This window comes from Melozone crissalis, unplaced genomic scaffold, assembly GCF_028551555.1.
Source record: "Melozone crissalis strain CALT ecotype California unplaced genomic scaffold, PUWL_Pcris_2 ptg000023l_1, whole genome shotgun sequence".
Taxonomy (NCBI): domain Eukaryota; kingdom Metazoa; phylum Chordata; class Aves; order Passeriformes; family Passerellidae; genus Melozone; species Melozone crissalis.
The window spans coordinates 30,435,384-30,458,855 of NW_026535801.1; the positions used below are offsets into that span (position 1 = coordinate 30,435,384).

At 45.5% G+C, this 23,472-nt stretch overlaps 1 protein-coding gene across 1 annotated transcript in view; it reads right to left on the reverse strand.

Annotated features, from left to right (window-relative positions):
- Nucleotides 1-15,800: 15,800 nt before the first annotated feature.
- The window catches only part of SEMA5B (semaphorin 5B), a 201,912-nt gene continuing 194,240 nt past the window's right edge, over nucleotides 15,801-23,472 (reverse strand). The window contains exons 24-25 of the mRNA XM_054278238.1: nucleotides 16,435-16,504; nucleotides 15,801-15,873 (exon numbers count right to left, since the gene is read on the reverse strand). Coding sequence (XP_054134213.1) covers nucleotides 15,866-15,873; nucleotides 16,435-16,504 — 78 coding nt within the window. The 3' untranslated portion in view covers nucleotides 15,801-15,865. The remainder of the gene's footprint in view (nucleotides 15,874-16,434; nucleotides 16,505-23,472) is intronic.

Below are 23,472 nucleotides of genomic sequence, written 5' to 3' on the forward strand. Positions count from 1 at the left end.
TCACCATGGTCTCCATCACAGGCTGCAGGGGAATCTCTGCTCCAGTGCCTGAGCAGCTCCGGCCCCTCTCTCTGCCCTGCCCTGGGTACCTGCAGAGCTGCTCCTCTCTCCAGATGTACAGTCACTTCCTTTCCCTTCCCAATCTCTTATCCCAGAGGTGTTATCACCATGGCTGGTGGGTTCAGCCTTGGCCAGAGCTGCATTTGTACCCTGGCTGGGCTGGCTCTGTCCCTCATGGGGAGCTCCCACTGCTCCTCACAGACACCAGCCCTGCAGCCCCTCGCTGCCAGAGCCCTGCCACGCTGAGCCCCTGCCCTGGCACTGCAGCTTGGGCTGAGTCACAGCCACCAGCACCTCTGCAGGGTGGGAAACCTGCTTGGGCTTCACAGGCACTCTGCAGTCAGGGCTCAGCCCGAGTTCCCAGCAACTCTGATGGAAATCTGCCCATGTGAAAGTCAAAGGATTGCTCCCAAGTTACTTGAAGTTGTGCAGGACATGGCTGCATTCCACACACACAGGGTTAAATTTAGGATTTTATTAGATTAGCAAGTCTGCTTTAGGATGGAAGTGAGGATTTTAAATGTGCTTGCTGAGATCTCTGAAAAACACTTTATCCCCATCTGTGCTCCACAGCAGCATCCTTCTGTGGAGGAGCAGGCCCTTTCATGTCAGTAACACAACCCACAGAAATATTTTTTGGATAAGCATTGCTGCATGGTCACCCTTGTTTGGATTTAGCAGGAGTCCAAGCTGCCAGGCTCCCTGCACTTCTTTGGAAGTTTGAGTTTGAAGCACAGGGAGAGCCCTTAGCAGTGCAGATGCAATGAGCAGGAGTGCAGAATAGGCTCAAAACAGTTCATGCTTTTCTTCATAATCAAAGTTTGAAGTCTCTCTAACCTGAACCAGCCACAGCATTGGCTGCTGTGTGGCCTGTGACTTGCCAGCAGAGGAAGGTGCCCTGAGGAGCCCTGGAATATTCCTCTCTTTGTGGCCTGTGAGTTCAGAGCCCCGAAGAACACAGGTAATGGTGTTGTGGTTCATGTTGGGAATGCTGGGAGGTTGCTCCATGGTGACCACTCTCTCCTAATGGTTATTGTAAACATTTGTTTGGCTCAGGGACACTCCTGGTTCAGCTTCCAGTGCTGCTGCCTCTCCTTCTCCTGAGCTCTGGAGCTGTGCAAGCTCCCATGCTGCTCATGGGGAGCTCAGGATTACAAAATGCAGCAGCACTGGTTCCTGGCTCTGGTCACTGCTGTTACCCATTAACTCCCTCTGCCCTCCCTTGGGGTGCCTGCTCCCCTGAGCTGGAGGTGTGGGGAGGAGCTTCCTTGCTTCCAGAGCAATTTTACAGGGAAAGGAGCTTGGCTGGCTATGTACTTCATGTACAAAAAAATAGGCAATTTTTTTTTTTTTTTAGAAAATCGTGCCAGTTGGAATAAAGTGCAGACCCAAAGGATTCTGCACACATCATGAACAGATAATCTGTTAGAAGCAGCCTGTAATTTACCTGAAACCTGTGATTTTAGCTCCCACACCTGGAGAGGCCAAGCAGATGGGCAGTGTGTCTGTGTCAGGTATTCAGGCTCACAACATCTCAGTTATTCCCAACCATCTGACAGAGCTGAGAGGAGTGGGAGTGAGATGTCTTGAATGTTGGAGTGGGTTGGGAGACCCCAGACTCTGTCAGTGTTTGTTGTAGTAACTTGGGGAAAGCAACAGGTTGGATTGAGTAACAAGAAGTGCCCAGTTCCAGGGGGCATTTCAGCACCAAAATATTGCACTGGACTGATGAAGTCCATGCGCAATTTGAAATTTTGTGTGTCAGGGATGTTAATGCTGGGTTTGTTCTACAGTAAGCTGAGCAAGTGACTGCATGGCCTTGCACTGCAGCATAAACAAGCAGCCCTGATTGATGTGCATGTATTGGCTCTTACAAGAAAGGGAAATGTGATTTAATTGTCAGGAGTGACTGAAATATGAATGGGAATTACACAGTTTGCACAGTGGATATTACTGCTCTGTAATGGTGTGACAGCAGGGCTCTAATTGTTCATTTCTTTTGTTGGGTCACTTGCAAATTAAGTAAGTATCTCTGACAAAGGCATTTTTATGTTTCATTTGTTTTGAGGAGGTTCCTTTTATACTAAGTACAGACCATTGTAATAACTTGGCAAGACAAGTGCTACACTGTGTACGACACCAGTTCTGGGTATTGATTTGGTGTTTGATGTTGGGGCTGCCATTCTCTGGGTTGTTAAAGCACCACATGGGAAGAGCAGGGATGTGGGGTGTGCAAGGAGCTCTGTGTGTGTGGATGCACAGTTGTGAAGGGCAGAGCCAAACCCTGCCAAAACACACAAGGACTTTGTCACCTTCCGTGGGTCCCGGCATTCCAGCTGTGGGGGGAGAAGGGGGAAATGCTGCCTTGTGGCTGCTGCTCCTTTCCATCAGAGACAGCCAGGCAGCTCCAGGCTCCCTGCTTCACCTGAGGGGATCATCCCCATCCACACAGATTCCATCCCACATCCCTGCAGCCGTGACTGCTGCCAGGTGGGTTGTGGGTGGCACAGGAAATCTGCCTTCCTTCCTCCAGGAGTGTCACTGCAGCTGGCACAGAGCTGCCCCAGAGCAGGCACAGCCACAGTGCAGTCAGAAGAAGATGTCAATCTGCTCACAATTTTTGTAGTTTGTGTTTCAAGACAGATGAGACTAATAAATAAAGGAAGAAATGTAACTCTGTCCAAAGTTTTGACAAGCAAAAGCAAATATTTGCACAGATGTGCTGGCTGCTGCCAATTGCTTGGGATTGCAATGTTTTTGGATCAATTCATGCCCCCCACAGCCCCAGCACTGTTTCTTCAGTGCTCAGGCCCAGCAGCACCGTGGGAATCTCCAGGCCCTGGTGGAGGCAGGGGCTGCAGCACAGAGGGAAGGCAAGGGCTGAGCCAGGATGCCCAGGACAGGGGATGTTGGGCACCTGGGCTGTTTGCACAGGAGGGGTGGCTCCTTCAGCCCACTTGTTCCAGACCCTCATTTTTTCCTTCCTCAAGGATGAGTTTTTGACCTTCATTTTCTGTTTGTGATGGGATTTGTGCCACAGGGACAGCTGTGGCGGTGGCACACAATGTGGAGGTGCTGCTTCTCCAAGGTGCAGCAGGGAAGGCAGGTGGGACTTGCTCTCTGCACTAACAGCTTTTCTCTGCAAGGTCTCTCTGCCCAGTGGCTTCCTCCATGGGATTTATCCTCTTGTTGCATCTGGACAGACTCACTGCACTCACTGCATTGCTACATGAAGACAATACCAGCAGCAAAACCTCTTTTCTTTATGGGAAGATTTTCCCTTCAGGCTGAGGCCACTTCTCCAGCCTTGGTCCACATGTTTGTCAAAGCCACCACAAGCCCAGGCTCATGTTTTTTTCTTCTCATAGGGGATGTGCAGGTTTGTGTGGGACAAGCCAGGGGGCTTGGGGAAGGGCTGCCAGGGTTGGGGTGCCCACCCATGCCAGGGGAGGAGATGCTCTGTGTCCCTCTCCAGCAGGGACTCCCTGAATGTGCAATGTAAACTGGAGCTGTGTTCCCTGCCCCTCCCTGCCCACAGCTCCTCTTTCTGCTCTCACCTTTCTGCTCCACCTGGGCTGAGCCAGCCCAGCAGAGCTGCAGGTGTCCCCACTGACACCAGCTCCTGCTCCCGTGGGACAATGATGCATTTTCCAAACATATCTCTTTTCTCTGCCTATGATATTTGCTAGATTAACATATCTTTTCCCCCTATCATGTTTAATGTCTTCCACTGTGCATTTTAGAAATGAGTACTTGATAAGGTCACAAAAACAGCTTTTAATTATGGGACACACCTAACAGTTGGGGTTTTTTGAAGTGCATGAACATATGGAGAAGGAAGAGGGTTTTACATGTTGGAGAGCATCTTTGTAAACTATCCTCGACTTGTAAGACTGTTCAGTTTTACTGGAGTTTGTATGCATTTTACTTTTGTAATTTTTAAAGTGATTTGATAGAATTTTATTTTAGGGCAAATTCTACATTTTGTATGCGATATTCCAATGTGATGTATTTTTATTTTTGAGAAAATAATGTTGAAACCACTATATACTTGTCAATGTAACATACCCATTGTGTAATTTCTATTTAAAACTGGACTCTGACCATGAAGAGTGTGTTATTTTATGTACTGGCTGTTGCACATTAAAGAGGTTACTCAGTTTGCTGTTCATCACTTCCAAGAAAGCACAAGGGAATAGTTTATTTCTGCCATAATGCTGCCAAAACCCACTGCAGATACTGCCATGAAATGGGGGTTGTTTAGTCTAAATCAATGCAGCCTCATCCAATCTCCCAGCCCAGCCAATGAAAGATTTCCATGGCTTTTCCTGAGGTTTTGGGGGATGGTCTGGCACTGCAGGTGCACCCCTTGGTACCTCCAGCAGGGAGGAGAAGGGAAGGGCTTGCAGGGCTGGCAGCCTCTGCAGCCCCACCACATCATCACCACTCTGGTTTCACACCCTGATTCCTCAGGGCTCAGGATGCTGCAGGCCAGCTGATTTTGCTGGCCCCCATCATCACTGCATTGGGGCTTTTGGAAAGGAGACCCTTCCTAAGAGCCTTCCTTGTGTTTATCCTGTGTTTAATTGAAGCAGACCCAGCCCAGCATCTCTTGATCTGTGTTTATTTTCTAGGACCAACTCTTCAAGAATGGCCTGACTACTTATCAGGGCAAATTTAAAATAGCCTCACATCCTATTAGTGCTGGGAAGAAATCTGTCAACTCTCATGTTGTGGAATATCTGGGCCCCACTATTCTTAGCAACAGTCTCTTTCCAGGCTATATATGGGAGCTTAAAGCGCCTCTAATGACACAGTTCCCAGTTGTATTTATCTTTGCAGTGTTACAGAAATCTCCATCCTTAGGGGGATGAGAACTGAGGATCCATCTCAGAGTCTGATGTAGTTCTGTGTGTTGGTGAAGTCCCTGTGCTCGTTTCTTAGGTTTTTTTCCTATTTTCTGTTTTATCTTTGCTGCTGTTGAAGCCTGCTCTTTCCCTGGCACATGAATGACATTTATTCTGTCTTTCCTGAGGGAGTGCTGGGTGCTGGCAGCTCCCTCTGCGACTGTGCTGCAGTTGCACGGGGGGAGCAGCTGGGCTGGGGCCAGCTGGTTGAAAGCTCTTGGTGCTGTGCCCAGATGTGCCCAGATGTGGGTGGGCTCTCAGATACCTCATGTCTAATGCTTGTGAGACCAGCTAAGGCTGGGGAAAAGGCTGGGGCCACTTGTAAATGCTGGTTCTGTGTGTTTTGGCATCTTTGGGCTGCAGCCAAACACCCAGGATGCTGATGCTGGGAAACATGAGCAGCAGCAGCCCCCAGGCAGGGGTTCCTGCCTTCACCCTCTATCCATGGGTTAAGAGAGCTGAGCAGCTGCAGGGCTCTGCCTGCTCCAGGAGCATGATTTGGGTTGCATCAGGGACTTGGGACCCAAGGCATTCACCTTTACACATTTTGAGAGAGGTTTTCAGCATAGGCCTGAGCCTATGGCAAGCACTGCAGCTTGTCCCCCCTTGCACACTCAGTGTGTCAGGGATGGTTTTATCCTGGCTGGGGGCTCTGGGGCTCTGGGCTGGCGTGCAGCAGGGATGCTCAGAGTACAAGTTTGTACCTGCTCACTCCAGACCCTCCTTGGCTCCAGCAGCTCCTGGCACGGTGGGGCCTGCCAGGGACTGAGCTGCTCCCCAGGACAGGCAGCTCCGCCAGGCAGGAGGTTCATCTCCTGCAGTGCCAAAGGAGTGATGGAGCAGCAGAAGACAGCAGTAATTGCCAGAAGGCTTTCAGGCAGAAAGCAAGGCTCTCGCTCGAGGACAGGCTGATGTAAGTCAGCATGTAAATTGGGGACAACATAAAAATAATTCCAGCCAAGCTCCTAGGAAGAAACCTATGAACAAAAAAATGTTGTTGCTAAGAAATGTGAAAACAGAAAACAATAATGTGGCTCCTGGCAGGGTAATAAAAGTGTATCAGCGTTGTGCCTGCTCTCCCGTACAGATCGCTTGCTCGTGACAGTAAATTAAGTACTGCCAAAATGGGAACGGTTTTCTCTGTGGCCATTGATGCTTCACATCATGGAAATATCAAATGTTTCTGATGGCTGTTCATTACCCTGTGCTTGAGAGAGGAGCAATCCTTTGCTGGCTCCATTATTTCCATGACAGCAAGGAAATGACTATGGGGGGTTTAAAAACGGAGGAAAGCAGCAGGGTTAGATGGATGGAGCCTCCACAGCCTGTTGCTGTTCACTGTGCTCCATGCTAACCCTGGCTCTGGGACACACCTCACTGTCCCCACAGTGATGGAAAGCCAGGACTACTTTTTGCTTTTTTCACAAACTGTGAAGTTTGACCTTGAAAATCTTCAGAGGTGTTATTTTGAAGGGTGACAAGGCTGCAGCACAGCTGCTCAGCCAGAAGACACTGCTCACAGCTCCCCCACAGCCAGGAGGAGCTTTGAGTGATTGCTGGGCTCCAGATCTGCCTCAGCTCCTACGAGAACCCAAAGAATTGCACCTTCCATACTCTGTAGAGATCCACACCATGGAGCTGACAGATGGACGTGGCTGGTGTGCAGCACAACAACATTTCCTTGTCATCTTAGTAGGTTTAAAATGAAAACCAGCTGACCTTACACACGTTTGAGTTGCTGTGAGGTGTCAATTCCCTTTTTTTGTTCCAGTTGGAGCAAAAAAAGGGTGACAGAACTGCTGGGTCACAAAATAAACCTGGCCTGTGCTCACACTGGGGCAGCAGGAAAAGGTGAGAGCCTGCCCAGCTGCCAAGAGCCAGATTTGCATTTCTGTCACACCAAAATCACCTTCACCTAGTTCAGTCCTTACCCCAGAGGAGAATGGTTTGGTTTGGAGATATTGTCAGCAGCTTGAAGGGCTGAAATCTCAGCAAAGACAGGGATGTGTGCATGTGGTTGGGTTTTTCCTTTGGGAACAGCTGAACTCTGTCACCTTCTTGATTAATTTGAACCTCAGGTTTTTTTAAACAGAAAGTGCAATGACAACTCTGTTAGTGTTTTCTTTATAAAGGGACAAAACAAACCATGTCAGAATGCATTTCAGCTGTTAGCAAAACAGTTTGTAATGAGTCTCCAAAGCTTTTGGTAACTGAGTGTGTGGTCCCTCAAGGGGGAAGCACACATGGGGTACCATGGGGAGCAGAGCTTTTGCACTTGAGGGTTGCCTCTCCCACACTGAGGTGCTTGCTCTGTGCTGATCTCTTCAGGATGGCTGCACTGAGCTGATTTTGGCCAACACAGGGAATGTTGCTGAGCTTGGGGACTGTCCCCCTGCCCGGTCACAGCAGCACAACCATGTGGGCTCTGAGAGAGGAGTGAAATGGTTGTGTGGGCAGAGGGAAATTCAGGAGTCAGAGCCAGGCCATGTGATCCCTTTGTGGTGGGGGCACTGGTGGGGGTGCTGGGCACCAGCAGCAGTGCTGGGTGTGGAGTAGGGGATTCACTTGAGACCTTTTTGAGTGCAGCAGCCTGCCTGCTTTCACAGGAGTGTGTCTGCACAATGCTCTGCCTGGCCACTGCTCCTGGCAGCATATCAGGCTCAGGTATGAGAGAGTCAGCAGCCTTGCTAAAATCAGGCTGCAGGATATTTCTTATTTCCATGCTATCTGCACGATGTGGTGCCTGTTCAGAGGAGGAAATTAACTTGTTCTGGATAATGCCTGGGTGCCCAAACACCTCTGCTCAGCTGCTCTGTGGTGGTTACAGCTCGTTCATGTGAGTCCCTGCTCCAGCATTGCCATGAGCACGGGGGTTACCTGGGCTGGGCTGCAGTTCCTGCCCCTCCTCATCTCCACAGCACCGAGTGCTGGCAGTGCCCTTGCCCAGGCAACTGCCCCAGCAGCCATGGATGTTTCCATCCCTTATCAGAGAAGAAAACACCAGCAAATGGGCTTCATATGGAGGGACAGGGCTGGGACAGGTTTGTCACTGCAGCACCTGGCCCAGCCTGTCCCCAAAGCCCCTCTGGCAGGGAGCTGGGAGGAAACAGTGAGACCAGACTCGAGTCATGAGGAAATTTCTGCTTTTTCCTTTTCCTGCATTTTGTATGCCAAACCTCTGAGCACTCCCAAAGGCAGGTTGGAGGGGTCTGTGGGGCTGCAGCTGTTGCTGGGCCCCCCAAGCAGCCCCACAGCCTGGCCTGGGTCCCTGCTTTGCCTGTGCTGCTGGGGGTGCTCCCACACCTCATGGGGAACCCACAAGATAATGAAACTTTCTGTTTTTCTCACAATTAAGAATTAAAGAGAGAAAAGGGTACAGTTGGGATGCACAGTGAAGGTGAGAGAACAAAATTTACTGACATTACCAGTGAAGCTGTTATGTTAATGAGTCAAATTAGCAACTAGAAAAAAATGTGGTGGTAGACAGATTTAAGGGAAATTGGAAATTGGTTCCAATGTAATACTTTGCTCTAATTGTATGCAGAGGTGTCTTGATGCAAAACAAAACTGTTCAAAAATGACCTCCCTGTGTTATCCTGCAAACTAACTGAGAAAAAAAATCCATCTTATTCACAGCAAGTTTGTTTTTACTGTTCTTGTGCCTCTCAATTACTTTTTAATGGTCTGCATTGAAAAGAAATTCCTGTATGCACACTTAAGAATATGAAAACACCCAAATGATAGCTTATGATTTAGTAGGATTAAAGTATTATGTATGCAGGTGTAGCACGTTTCAGGTTATTAGCAATCCAATCTATTTTTTATGACATTATGGTGTAATTTTCTGTATGGAACTTCAATATAAGTCTTAAGCTGTATCGGAACATAAACTAAAATGTTCCTGACTCTGTCACTTTTCATGGTCTTTACTTTGATTAATAAATGCAACAAGAGCTATAACGTTCTTCAACACGAGGTTACGATCATCCTTCAATCAAAATATGTCCCTCAGCTTTTCATAACTTTTTGCATCAATATGTAGGGCTTGAGCAGCAGCAGCAGCAGCAGTGACAGGATTTTATTGCAGCTGAGCACACACAGCTGAAAGGCTCTGCAGAGGATGGATGTATTCTGCTGGCTTGGCACAGAGAGCAGTTTTGCTCTTGGGGGCTCGGTGTCACCTGCAGAGAGCTGAGGAGCACAAGGGAGATGCTTACTGCAGATCTGGACAAGGATTTGGCACCCTGAATTTCATATTCAATCTCACCTCAGCGGGCACCTCACTCAGAAATACCTTCTTTGAAAGGCACACCCCATGTTTTGTTGGAGGTTGTTTTGGGGGAAGGGAGCCTTACATCCAGTAACACAATTTGGTGTCCCCAGAGACTGCAACTCATGACAAATATAATCCAGACCTGGGCCTCATGATGTGGCCAAAGTGCAGACAGGGAGGAAGGATGGATGCTGCAATTCCCCATCCCAGCTGAGTGGATGTTGCATGGCCACTGGCCACAAAGGTCAGGAGGAAGCTCCTCCTCATTCCTGCTGGCCCATCCTGCCAGAGCCATCAGGAGCTCCAGATCCGCCACGTGTTGGTCACGCAGGAGAAATAACTCACAGGCTTGTCAGGTTGGTCTGTTTTATTTCTGAATTATTCTTTACATTGTACAATATATAAAAATACAGAGTACCCAAAAAAAATTCACAGTGTCTAAAGGCAGTGATAATAGTCTAGGTCACCTTTATGCTAAAGTACCATCAAGTTCGATTGCATAGGAAAGGTGATGTGCCTTCACAACAGAGTCCAATAACACTCTCCAGGTTTTATTGTTTTGGGGCAAGCATTCTGTGTTGACATAATTGTTTCCCATGTATCCAAGATCCAATATTGCATCTGTCACTCTCCCACCTCAACCACAAGGTAAATCCTATCATTTCCATCTCACATACCATGCATCCTCCCTAAGCTTCCTCTGTGGGAATGCTCCTAATTAAGCACATGGCTTTTAGGTATGGGCAGGTCTGGATGCTGTCTAAGGAGGGGTGTGGAAAGAAAGCACACTGCTGTGCAGCTGGCTGGCTTTTACATTGTTTGACATTTTGGTACTAATAACATTTTTTTCTCCAGTTATTAATGGCCCATCCACGCCGACCTCTGCTTGACTCCGTGGCCTGAGAATCAGCAGCGTCCTGCTGACAGAGGCATCAGCACCAGAGTGCAGTGTTAATACTTTCATGACCAGATTTGTTTAAACCCAAATCGTGGCAGGGGCTTGCAGAAAGCCAAATGCTGCTCTTACAGCACTGAATCCTCTTGAATAGCAGGGGCGAGTCTGCAGCTGAGGCTGGAGGCGGAATGGAAACAGTAACAGGTTCAAGACCCAAATTTACACCAAATGCTACTGAGCACAAATGTTTGTGGCTGTGTAAATAGTGGGTAGCTCGTTTTGCTCCTCCAGCCAACATTAATGCATTAACACATTAATTTTGCCCAAAGGTTCTAAAGAAGGAATTTCCAGGCAGAAGAGCTAAGACTGGGTAAGTCCCACTGGGACCCAGCTCCAGAGGGGTTTCTGCCCAGTTTTGAAGGTTCTGGCAACCAGGAAAAACAAAGCTGGAAACAGAAAGCTCTCTCAGCTACCCCCAAACTGCTCTTGAAGCCACCTGAAGCTTCCTTCTAAAAAGCTTAAGGGAAAGATTCATCTGTTGGGAGTTCAGGCTTTGGTCATGAGGGCATTGAAGGGATTTGTTGGAGAGGAATGAATCCTCCAGACCTGATTTACTGGGTATTTTTCTGCCATGCTCTGAGGGCGCTGTGCCCTGCTGTGTGCGAGGGCTGGCTCAGGGGGGACAGGTGAGGCAGAGCCTTGGCCACAGACACAGAAAGCTCCAGAATCACCCATAGCACCAGGGGCCTCCATGGCCTGGTGGGCTTTTTGGACCCTTCTGAAAAACAAAATACATGGGATCACAGGGCTTCTTTTCCTACACTTCAGATAAAACCTCCTGGTGTGACTGTAAGGCAAGGTTTGCAAAGCTGATCAATAACTCAGAAGGCAGTTACTGACTTCTTTAACATGGAAAATGACATTTTCCCCATTCTAACAGATGATGTCTTTTGCTCTAATGGTACAAGACTTGTTACTCCTACTTGCTATTTTAATTTTCTTTGCACAATTACTCCCTACTTATAATTACAAGAACAATAGAGTGATACACATGAGAGATTTAGGAGGCTTATTATGAAAATATAAACAGTATCAAGTATCTCTTTCTTAATAACTCTTAACCAGAATGATTTAGGGGAGAACCAGCATTTCTAACTAGAAAAATCAATTTATTTTTCAATAAAAAATTATATTTCATTTACCTCAAAATTGTGTTTTTAAACCTAATGGAAAGGGTATAAGATTTTTATAGGGTTTTTTCTTCAGTTTGTCCCTGTGGAATCTGAATACCAGCACTGCCTTTCTTATTCTAAGTTTCCTCTGCAGGCATTTTGCTAAATATATATATTGCGTGTGTATATATTATAAATATATACCGTATCTATCCACTGATAGATGTATACACTGTTACAAAAAGAAGAGTAAGTTGTTACAGAAACTTTACATTTACATTTTTATATATATATTTATAGATATTTATATATATATATATAAAACTCTCCCCCGCTACATTTGGTACAAAGAATAAATCAATCTCAATGGACAGCAGTTTTCTCTCCAGGTGGGCTGAACAGCAGATTATGTCTGCATCAGACATGGGCTCCATTCCTGCTCTCTGCTGATTTCAAAGCAAACACTTCATTTTCTGAACATAAGGCAGTAGGAACAGTGGTGGTTAGACAATAAATGTTATTCTCCTATATATCTGTACAGGTCATGCATTTGAGAGCAGCCCTGGCTCATAAGCTGAACATTCAAGTGCACCTTTAGAGCAACAGCACCTCTTGTGTGAGGGTTTGATCCTCAAGTGGTTCCTCTGTCAGTGAGCTGTGAGTTACTGGCAGCTGCTCAAGGAAAACCCAACAGCAAGGGCACTCCATGCCTGGATAACAGCAGCAGGCACAGCCCTCAGCTGGGAGAAAGGCAGCCATTTCCATGGAAAAACAGAGAATGGCCTAATTACAGATGCTTCCACTACATACTTGGCTGTAAGATTTCCATCATATCTCATGTCCTGTACACCTGAATCCTATCCAAAGGGTTTGCAGAGACACAGTGTCTCCAGACCTACAGAGGAACCACCCAGGGTTCCTTTTCTCTGCCTTAGAAGTAAAGGAAAAAATATATATAGCATAATGAACTTTCTGGAAAGCAATGGAAATGCTCCCAAAGGAAATGCATTTCCACTCCAGTTTAAGATGGCATTAGGAATAGGAAATTTTAGCATGTTTAACATCCAGCTGCAGGAGCAACTCAAACTTCTACAGATATTACAGACGTGATGCTCAAGGTGTCAAATTACCTGGAGTGCAAGAACATCCCTGCACATCACGTCATTAACCTGCCACACATTGCAGAGCTCATAAAAAATGCAACTCTCACACTGCATTAACATCGTCCTTACAGAACTGCACTCCTCTGCAAACATTAATTGAGTAATACAGTGTTCTGATTTCTTTTTTTCACTCTCTCCTGGATTCTGCTTTCTGCTCGAATGGAGACTACAGCCCCTTGCTGTGATTGCCAATTATATGAAAAAGGGCTGAATCCATTTGGATGGCTGATAAGAAGGAATATCTTGATGAAACTATAACCACATGCACCACCCTCATAGCATCTGCCCTCCAATAGCCTACAAAATATCCACCTCCTGAGCACAATGGCAATAATCACCCATCTTGGTGACTTGAACATTTAAATAATTTCATATGATACTCTGCAAAAAAGAAATCAGTTTACATCATGTTATTCTGTGAAGCCAAAAATGGAAAAAAAAATTTAAAAGGGAGAGGGGAAAAGAGAAAGGAAAAATAGAAGATTGAGATAATTGCAAGGTTTGACTTGCTTGCATTCCCTCAAACTCCAGCTGCAATCTTGCCACGTGCATGGTAATTGCAGAGTGTGTTAATACAGGGAATATTCTGATGGGGAAGCTCAGAGATGGCTTTGATTTTACAATGGCTGAAATGATCTTGGGAGCCAGTGTTTTCTTCTGAATCACATAAATTAAAGCTGGGAAATCCCATCCTGATAGTCTAATGTAATAATTTCCAACCCTTGGGCTACATACTTGTTAGAACTACATTAAGTCAGAATTTTAAATATTGCTGAAGGGCATGTGGAAATTCAGTGAGACACAGTGAACTCCTTATGGCACGAGGCACGAAGTCATCACTCCTTAAATGGGATTTAGGGCCTGGGAAGAGCCTCCCTGAAGGCTGCCTGCCACCAGTGCTATCCTGCTTCCCTGGTGATCCTGCTCTGCTCCAGCCGCTCTTGCCTGGCTGTGCTGCTGAGGGTTCAGGGCTGCTGAACCACTGTGCCAACTTGGAGAGTTGCAGCAGGTGCTCCAGACATTCTGCTAGGTCTGCATCAGTTCCTGACTCCACTGCTTAAAATCTGTTTAAGGGCATCTCTCTCTCTCCCTCTGCCCCATCTATTTCACCTGAGCAGAAACAAGGTGGGCTGCTAAATAACAAAAGCAGCTGCTGGAAATGGTGGGCACTGCTGAGCCTAAGGTGTCCTTGTGGCAGTGCTAATAACCCCACTTTATTACAAATATCCCTACAGCTTTCAATCACTGCAAACTGAAGTCAAACAAAGTAATTTAAAAATGGGAGGCTATTGTATACTTGCCCTCTGGTCAAACCACCATAACACACAGGCTTGCAGAGTCACGCTGGCTCTCCCTCGCAGGAAAAGCAATATACTTGTCACAAGTAGCACAGGCTTTCTTCATTTCCTACCAGCTGCCTACGTGAAAGAGCTGAGTACACGGCCCAAGCTGGGCTCCCAAACAAGCAACTGCAAAGGAACAGCACCGAGAAACAACCGATGTGGGCTCACAGCGAACTCCGGAACCAAGCGGGGACAGACAGGACTGCAGGGACAGACCGAGCCGGGCCGGGCACTGCTCGGGGAAGGTGCGGACAACAAAGCCAAGCTCAGGACCACGTGGAGCTCATGCGTATTTCAGGGTGTACTTTTATCTCATGCTCAGTATTGCGACATTCTAAAATACTTAGCATCAGGAGTTCATCATAAATATTTAGAAACACTGAATGGTAACAGCGGTGAACTTGTTCACGTTGCTAACACACTGGATGTAGTTGTACATTAAGCACCAGCAATAAGTTTCCTTTTTGCCAAACAATTATGTCAGACAAACATCTGGTTGTAGACAACATGGCTTCTGCATCAGACTAATACAGTTCTTATAGACACAGTCACACACATACACAAAATTACATTTCAAGGCTGGATATACTGTTTAATAATGCCACCGCTCCAATTTACTTCAATAGCTGCAGCACCATTTGTTTGTTGGATTGTTTTTTCTCAGAAAAATTAAAGAAATATTGGCAAACAACGCACTTTACTCAGTTGTGTTACTATTTCATAGAGTACTGAGTGGAAGACGCTGTAAGAATGTGCAGCAGACTTTCTGGGTCATGTCAGACTATGGAAACATTCCTTAAAAAAATACCTTCCCCCTGCAAAGTCAGAATCACTCATTTTTTGAAAGTATATGAACTAAAACCCAATAATAAAACAAGAGGAAATATTAGCCCAAAGCAAGGTGATTTCCCACAAGAAGAGCACGGCCTCTAAAGTTGCCTCTCCTGGCAGACACAATCAGGATCAAAGCTAGAACAAAAAGAGTTAATACTGTCTCAGAAAAAAAGAAAAAGGAAGAAAGAAAAAAAGCCCATGGCTCTTGTGCGGCAATCATCACATCTCTTTTTCCAGTGATATAAACATCTTTGTTTGTTAGGCACTCCAAGTTCATGTCTCCAATGTTATTCCAACATTTACTTTTCTCAGTGTCTCACTGCCTGTATAATTTTCTTTTAATTAAGACTGGAAACATTCTGGAAAGCTTCTTTGGATAATGCACTTTCTTTGTGTGTTGTTTCTCATCAGCTGAACTGCATATTACCAAAGAAGGCTGCAGAGAGTATTTCCTGTAATATGAAAAGATTCTCTTGAAGATATAGGGAACACTGCCCTATAAAGTTACTACTTTTTTTTTTCCTCAGAAACATAAAAAATCAAAAATAAAAATTAAAAAAAAAAAGGAAAAAGAAAATGTTCATCAAGTTGTTGGTGTGATGGAGTTCTGTTTGGCCTGTCCCATGAGCTGTGTGTCATCTGGCACACCATTGTTGTCCTGGCTCAGGAATGATGCATCCAGCCCTGCTCCAGGAGGCCACCTCTCGCCTTCTTGGAGTGCTCCTGTGTGTTTTGTGTGGCTGCTTAATGGTCACCAAGCCCAGCACACAGCCCCTTCCTCGACAACCTCAGCCTTGGACAGCACGCTGACCTTCCAGCCATAAACAGCTGCAGTAGAAGAGCCATCTCCAGACAAATATCCACAAAAGCTCTGCAAATGGTCCATTTGAATTCTTGTCCTTGTAAGGAGATGTGCTGTTTACAAGAAACACAATTAACCAAAAAAAAAAAAAAAAGACCCTACTGTACAATATTTACATCTAGAAGCTGGGCCGGTATTTGGTCCATAAAATCAATTTAAAAAAAAAATCATATAGGAAGTAATCCAGTCCCATAGGATCTGTCCATCATCAGCTGTTGGTAAAGGTCCTTCCAGGGGAGGCCTCGGGCCTGTAATCATATTTATTCAGTGTACTGGGGTAATAGGTTGTTGTGTACACATTGGTTTGCTGCAGCGGATAGAAGTTGGTTCTGTCGTCCGGTATCAAGTTGTTCTTGTTAAGTGTCTGTAAAAGAGAAGAGGAGATGACAGGCATGGCCACAGTGCCACACAATTACTCTTTTCTACCTGCAGGCACCTCCCTCTCACCTGCCTGCTCCAGACAGACTCTGCTGCAGCCACCACCACCTTCCCTCCGGCTGGGAGAGCAAGCTGGCGCCTCGCGCTCGCTACGGGCTGGGCTTGGGGACCACAGCTCCTGCCGGGTGTCCCTCAGCTGCCCTGTGCTCAGCTACTGCTGGGGATGGAGCCAGAGCCCTCTCCAGGGACACTGAGTCTCCTGGTGGATGGCATGTCTGAACACCTCTGTCACACAAAGCCATGCTGGGCCTACACGAAGGCTGGCGATTAACGGCAGCGCTCAGCTCTAACCTCGTCAAAAATGCTCATGGTACAGCTCTAACCTCATCCAAAATGCTCATGGTACAGCTCCAACCTCATCCAAAATGCTCATGGCTCAGCTCTAACCTTGTCCAAAATGCTCATGGTACAGCCTGTGGCTCCCTCTCAAACCAGGTGCCAAATGGTGCCAACCTTTTCCTCTTTGGAAGAGCAGGTGTGCATTTACCTGATCTCCATCTCCATTGGTAGATATCCAGGTTTGGACCCCCCGATATTAAGTGTGTCACTTCTGTAAGCTACAGTATAAGTAACAAATCATGGTCACTTTTGGAAAATCTAAAATTACTTTAAAAAATTTAACAACCACGTAACAATTGTCGGAAACAATAACATAAAAAATTAGAATGACAAATGCCCGTTTTACCAGAAAAATTTAGAAATGTTTTTTTTCTCCCTCCCCTCTTCCCACCAACAAGCAGATGTACCCCTCTCCCCAGATTAAAGACCATTGCTATGCCAGCTGTTACCTATGTGCAAGGATAAAATCACACTTTGTGTGTATGTGTGCAATAATTCTATGGAACTTTCTCCATCCTCACAGTCATCTGATTTCTGTGAATTTTTCTGAGTTACTTTTATCACAATTTTTTCACCTAACCCCTGGCTTAAATTTCTTATGCCTATCTTTGGTCTATGTCACTCCAAAGTGCACCTTTAATGGCTGTTGTGCAGGGAACTCAGTCCTTTGATCTGGGAGTCAACACCAGGCGTGCTGCTACAGCATCCTTATCTTCAGGGAACATTTAATTAACAGCACATTTAAGAGAGTATGAGCATCTCTCCCTTCAGGAGCAGAGATGGAGGGGTCTAATGAGCCAGCTAGTCCTGGGCCCTAATGGCTGTTCTGGCATGATCTGATGCTGCTTTAGTGAGGAGCCACTTCACCTCACTTCCCCCTTGAGACAAACCTCTCTTCCCTGACCCAGCTCAGGGCAAGGTGAGAACTAATTAACTAATGCTTGAATCCATGAACTACCCAGCTCCTTCAGCTTTACTCAACCCACTGAACATCAGGCAAAGTGTCTCCCTCAGCAAGGTGAGAAATCTCTGCTCTGCCTGAGGGCAGGTGGAAGTTTCTGGGGTAGGCTCTGTCCCCCCAGCCCCAGCAGCAGCAGAGTGACCTGACTGCAGTGGGGTCCCTACTGCACAGTCAGGCTTCATCCACATCCCAGCTGCGACCACTGAAAGGATCAGCTACCCTGGGCTCAAAGACAAGACCACAGGCAGTACATTTATCTCCCTGTTTCTTTGTAATAAAATCATTTTACTGCATGGGGAGGGGGAGAGGAGGAGGAAGAAAAGAAAATGTTTTCTTCTAATCAGCAGACTGACAGCTACAGCTACCTTGGGAGCTTACAACTCCCAATTTCATACAAGATGTTAGAAGGAAAAGCTTTCCTGTGCCAAAGCTACCCTGGCAAAGAAATCTCCCAATTGCTGAACCACCAAATAAATTTTTCAGAAATAAGCACTGCCTGAAACATCTCATATGAAAACTAGAGGAGACCCAGCCCCCTCCTGGTTTGACTGCAATCTCCCCCTGCCTGGACTCCCTAAATTGATCCCATAGCACAACACTTGTAGGAACCAATGAGAGAATTTGTATAGGCATGCTCTAAGTGACAAATACTTTCAAGAAATGAGAATTTGTGCCCTTCAATATGGAAGTAAAAAAGGAAATGTCATGCTTTGCTCGCAGTCACCCAAAAAAATATTAAAGTAGTGTGGCCAACAGTCTGCAGCTTTGTGCTGGAGGCTGGGAAAGAAGGAAGCCAGCCTCAGTCCTCCAGTGCTTGCTATGCTTCCTTGGGAAATCCAATTAACTGCTCTGCGCCTCCGTGTCTTCTGAACCAGCTTGAGAAAAACAAAGTTTGAGACTCCCTGTAAAAAGGCACTTCTCTAAGTACTACCACCAAGTATTTGGGGAGGTTGCTCTCTGGTGAGCCCCACAGATGTTCACACTGGCTGTACACAATGGCTGCTGTTTCCTACTGATGTTCCTAGTCTGGAATACCCACTGCTGGCACCATAACTCCATGGCCACAGCAGGAAGGAAGATGAAGAGGCTGAGTCCCACTGCCACAGTTTCTCTGGACTCTCTTGACTTTCTCTGGTCCAGCATCCAGGCCTTGTCTGGTTGGTTAAGATTCATGGCATGACAGGATTGCCACCTCTGAAACTTAGTGAGGTGAAAACCCTGACCTGCAATAGCTCAGGACCATCTTGATATAAGGACGAAGACCTCAGGACTCAACTTCTTTGGCTTTGGGATGGAAAATCTGTATGAGTTTTAACATGTTCCACAGTATTTAAAACTAGCCCATTACAACAGATTTAGCAATTAATTAACATGATTTGCATTTTTCCTTCTCTCTCTTCTTATGTTCATGTAGTACTTACTTAAGAAAAACACCACAACCGGTCATTTGCTCTTTTTGGTTTTATTTTGGATGGAGGGTTTATATCTTAAGTAAATACCTCATAAAATGGCTTAGTGGAATTTATAATACAATTAGCCACAAATAATTTGTCTCTGGAAATGCTGCAGTGGCAGTACTGTCCTAAATCAGCATGATCAATGTGCACTGCTTTAACATTTCCCCCCACAAACTTATTGTCTGTCTCATTTTAATAAACAGATGATTAGGTTCCTTGGCACTAGAAATTGGTTGATATTTTGTAGAAGGGAAATTAGGCAGCAGTGAAATTTAGAGATGTACACAGACACACTCATGCATTCCCTGCAGGAGAAGAGGCTGCAGTTAAATCTCTCTGGGTCGACTCCTGTGCTGCTTTACTCAGAGTTTTAACCCCTGCTCTCATCCCACAGCTCTTCACAGTGACAGTACAGAGATGGCAAACAACTTTCCCTTTGGAAGGCATTTCCTCATTGCTGTGTGGGTTATGCCATTGAGAACAGAGCCTCCTGACAGCCTGAACTCGCTGCAGTTCCTGTGGGATGGGATCGTCCTGCTGCACCCATGGATGCCCCCAGCAATACTGATCAGTCCCAACAGGAAAGGCAAGAGTTGTCACCAAAGTTGTCACCAGCTCGCCACAAAACCCAATACAGACCAGACCCTGGCTCCCAGCCCAACTCCTGCCAGTGTCTCATCCCCTCAGCCCCCCTGAGCCAGGTCCTCAGTATGATCAGGGCCAAGAAGTGCTTCCTGAAGACAATGCCCAGCATGTCCTCCTGGAAGGGACAGTCCTTTGGTGCTTTTGCAGGGACTTGGCAGTGGCTGCAGCAGCAAAGCTGACTGAAGCAGCCCAGCCAGCACTAGAGCTCACCAGAGGTTTCAGGGAAGGAAAAGAGAGAGACTTGCCTTTGCAACCTGAGCCCTCCTGCACCCTCCAGGGCAATAGACAATAGACCTGTCAGTCATCTCAGCACCTCCAGACCCTTCCAATGACACTTTTCCTGACACTCAACCTGTATCTTCCTCTTATTGTCTGCTTCCTCCCATATCAAATACTAGTGACTGCCCTTGCCAGCAACTACAAGCTTTTACAACTGTCTGCTCAGTAAGCAGAAAGAACCAAAAGCCTGATCAATGCTTACTGCTGCAAATTAGTTTTGACAAAATCTCCGTGCCATACACTTGATGTATTCCAAACACCAAGGAAAATGCATTTCAGGCCCTTATTTTGGTCCTATCCTGCCTTGAGAAGAAAGAAGCTTCTGGTATTTGTGCAAGCATAATATTCCACGTAAAAAGTGAGGCCAGACTGAGCTAATATGAAAACCTGTGGATGCACTTAGGAAAAGTACTCCATTCCACTAACAATTATTTCTTTTACCTGCTTCCTCCCTCACAGTATGAGCCATGACATCCTGGCATATCTGATACAATTTGTTTCTTTTGGTCTGTTCACCACTAACCTCAGTTCGAGGGCCTGTTAGCAGAAGGAAAGCGCCCAGCACGCTCTAACACAGCCAAGTGGATCACTCAAAAGCAAGCCCAACTTAACTGCTTTCTTTAAATGGCACCTTACACAGCCTTTAGGCTGCATTGGCATATGACTGATACAATTTGAAAAAATCTCTGACCCAGGAACTCTGCTTTGTCAAGCAGGAATGTTTTCATACGGACTACAATGGTTATGGCTTTAATAGACTGTAAAAGAGCAGCAGCTTGCTCCCTTATATGTGATATGTCAACTAACCAAGAGATCCAGTCTTGTTGTTGGTGAATCGCATGTCCGTGCCAAGCACAGCAGAATCCTGAGTAATTCAATATTTATGGAATTATATGAACAATCTGATCACTCATGCAAGTGTGCAGTTAGAAGTGGAGGAGTCTGAGGGGAAGGGTCACACCACAGGCAGAGCACTCACAGGCTGCTTCTCCCAGTTCCTGCCCAGTGCTGGGTGTGTTAAACATGACTCTGTTGTACCACATGCATACATTTAACTTTGTTCAGCTTTCTCCATTGATATTTTTAGCCTAGGTCATCATTCAGATTTTCCATTTGTTCATTTTTCTCCAGCAAGACCTTGCCACTAGTTCCCCAAATTCTACCTCTGCTCCAAATGATTAAGTCATTATCCACTGACCTACTTGCTTACATTCTCCCAGATGTATCAAAACATCTTTACACATAACAGTATGGGACTTCCAGTACTACTCAACTCCCATCCCACAGCTGCAAGTATAAGCTGTGTAAACATTTCTTACACACATAAACAGATCAAATGTTTCAATTTCCAATATGAAGTCATGAAAATTTCAAAACTTGATTTAAAAAGTAGATGGGCATCTCCCCACTCACAATTAAAAGGAAGTCCATATATTTTTGAAAAGTTAAGTGAAAATGATACTTCTAAAAGCTTCTGATACTCGTACAACTAATACTAAAATTAGGGCCATAATGTAGTTCCCACAGGGTAACATATGATGGCAAGATTTCCTTAATCTGCTCATGTAGAAAGCACTCAGCTTTTCAGAGCTCAGCATTCTCTCTGAGCTCCAGATCTTTCTATTTTGGGGGTTGTGGAGGAAGAGTCAGCAAGTTTCCCAGGAGTTTTGTAGGTTAATCTTCACCAGCTATGCAGCACCAGAATCCCAGTGAAGTTCAGTGAGCAAGGACAATATCCCCCAGCCTCACAGCTCCTCCACTATTTCTCTGTAAACAGATATAATTTCACTTCTTCTACCTCCCACCCATGACATTTTCCTCTTTAGAAAGGTAAAAAAGAAAAAAAGTGGGGGAACTTCCCTGGGCAGCTTCAAACAATTTTTTCAGTTTTTATGGTTACCACCACTTTAGCCTCTGAAGAGGCTGAACAATGCAGTGCACACCTTTCCATGGCTCATCAGAGACATGCTGCCTGTGCCAGGGCTGCACAGCTTTAGGTTTCCACCTTGGAATTTTGTTTGTAATGTTGAACGTCCCAGTGCACTACAGAGAAATCTTCCCCTTTCCTTCACCCCAGGATGAGTGCAGGCATGAAGGAACCAGGGGCAAGAACTTCAGTCGCTGCTAACCCTGGTCATCCACTGTGAACACAGCAGAAGGTCTAAAATCAGAGTCCAGGGAGCAGACAGCAACTTTGCAGCCAACCCATTCCTCTTAGTAAATGCAAATGAAGCCCTTGTGCATCCCTCATCCTTCCGCTGCAGAAACCAAGGAAAACACTCCTGCTGAACTCAGCCACACAATTATCCCTAAAAGAATTGAGGCAGCCTTTCCAACTTTCCTTGTAACAGCATCCAACAGACCTCCTGTAGCAACAGTGGGATGGCCATTACACCCCCTCATTCCCCAGGAAAATCGAGGGATAAGGGAATTGTGCAATGATGTAATGAAATCAAGATCCAACATTTAGGTTCTTTTGTGCTCCTTTTAAGCCATTTGCTTCTTGCAGTGAAATCAGATTAAACAAAATGCCTTTTTGATGCAGATCAGCTGTTCCATGGAGCTAGACATGCCTCCTTGTTAAAGGATGTTACTTTTTGCTTTGTTGGAACTTTAGCCAAATGACTCGGGCTGTGGAAATATATTAATATTATGAAACATTTACCAAAGCTTGTACATCTCTGGAAGTACCAGGGCAGAGATCTTGGAATTATAATTAATCAGTAAATTTGGGAATAATTAGCATAATAATTACATTTCAACAAAATAAACCATACAACTAAAATAACCTCTTTTGGCAATAACTGAGAAAATACATGACGTCTGGCCCACCCACATGCTCCCTTTCTTCTGATCAACTGGATGCCACAACACTGCTGTGCCTCTTGAGCTAAGAATTACAAATAACCCTGGAAAGATGGAAAGTTGCCAGGAAGACCTTACGAGACCCATGTATTTTCTCCAAGCTAGGAGTGATTTTTAGGACTTGAATGACTCCTCTTTCTGATATTTCTTTAAAATTTGCTTAGTATCTTATGCCAAGAAAACTATCTCACCTGATGCTTTTATAAAACCTCTTAAGCTCTGCCTACATGGAGTCAAAGGAAGCAGTGGACAGGGTTTATGTATTGAGTTTTTTCCTGATGAATTCAATAAGGCTGTTTGCAGGATTTACAGTGAAGTGTAGATGTACAGATGAGGAACCTATTTTCTGTATAAGAAGGTTATTCATCTCAAAAAGAGATACAAAAAAATCCCACTGGGACACTAAACTTATGATTGCATTTTCTTTTTGGATGGAAGCTTACCATATTTTTAGACTGGAGATTCTTTGTTCACTGTTATTGGTAAATAAATTAAACAACCCCCAAATGACGGCAGCATCTGTAGATGTGCTCAGGTTGACAATAGAACTAACATCCAATTATCAGAAAATGAATAGCTAAAGTTATTTATAGCTGTTTGAAAATAGCTATTTTATCCTTGCACTTAGGAGGGAGTGAAGTTATATTACTGCCATTGTAAACTTATAAAACCCTTCAGAGCTGGCAGCATAAAGGACCATTGTCAGAAGGATGCTTTGGCACATCTCTGACTTCAAGCACATGAGTAAGATGGCAAAACAAACTGCATGTAATAGTAAGGCAAACTGAAGTATTTTTCTGAACTGGAAACTGAAGTCCGAGGAGGTCATGGAAATCTTCCCACTGGCAAGTGCAGGTGTCTAGCCTAAAGCTTGCAATTTAGCCCCAGCTTGCCTATGATTTGGTGGTGGCAACACCCATGACGGGGTGTCCAGACACAAAAGAGGAATTCAAGGCTGCCCCAACTGCTTCCCAATATA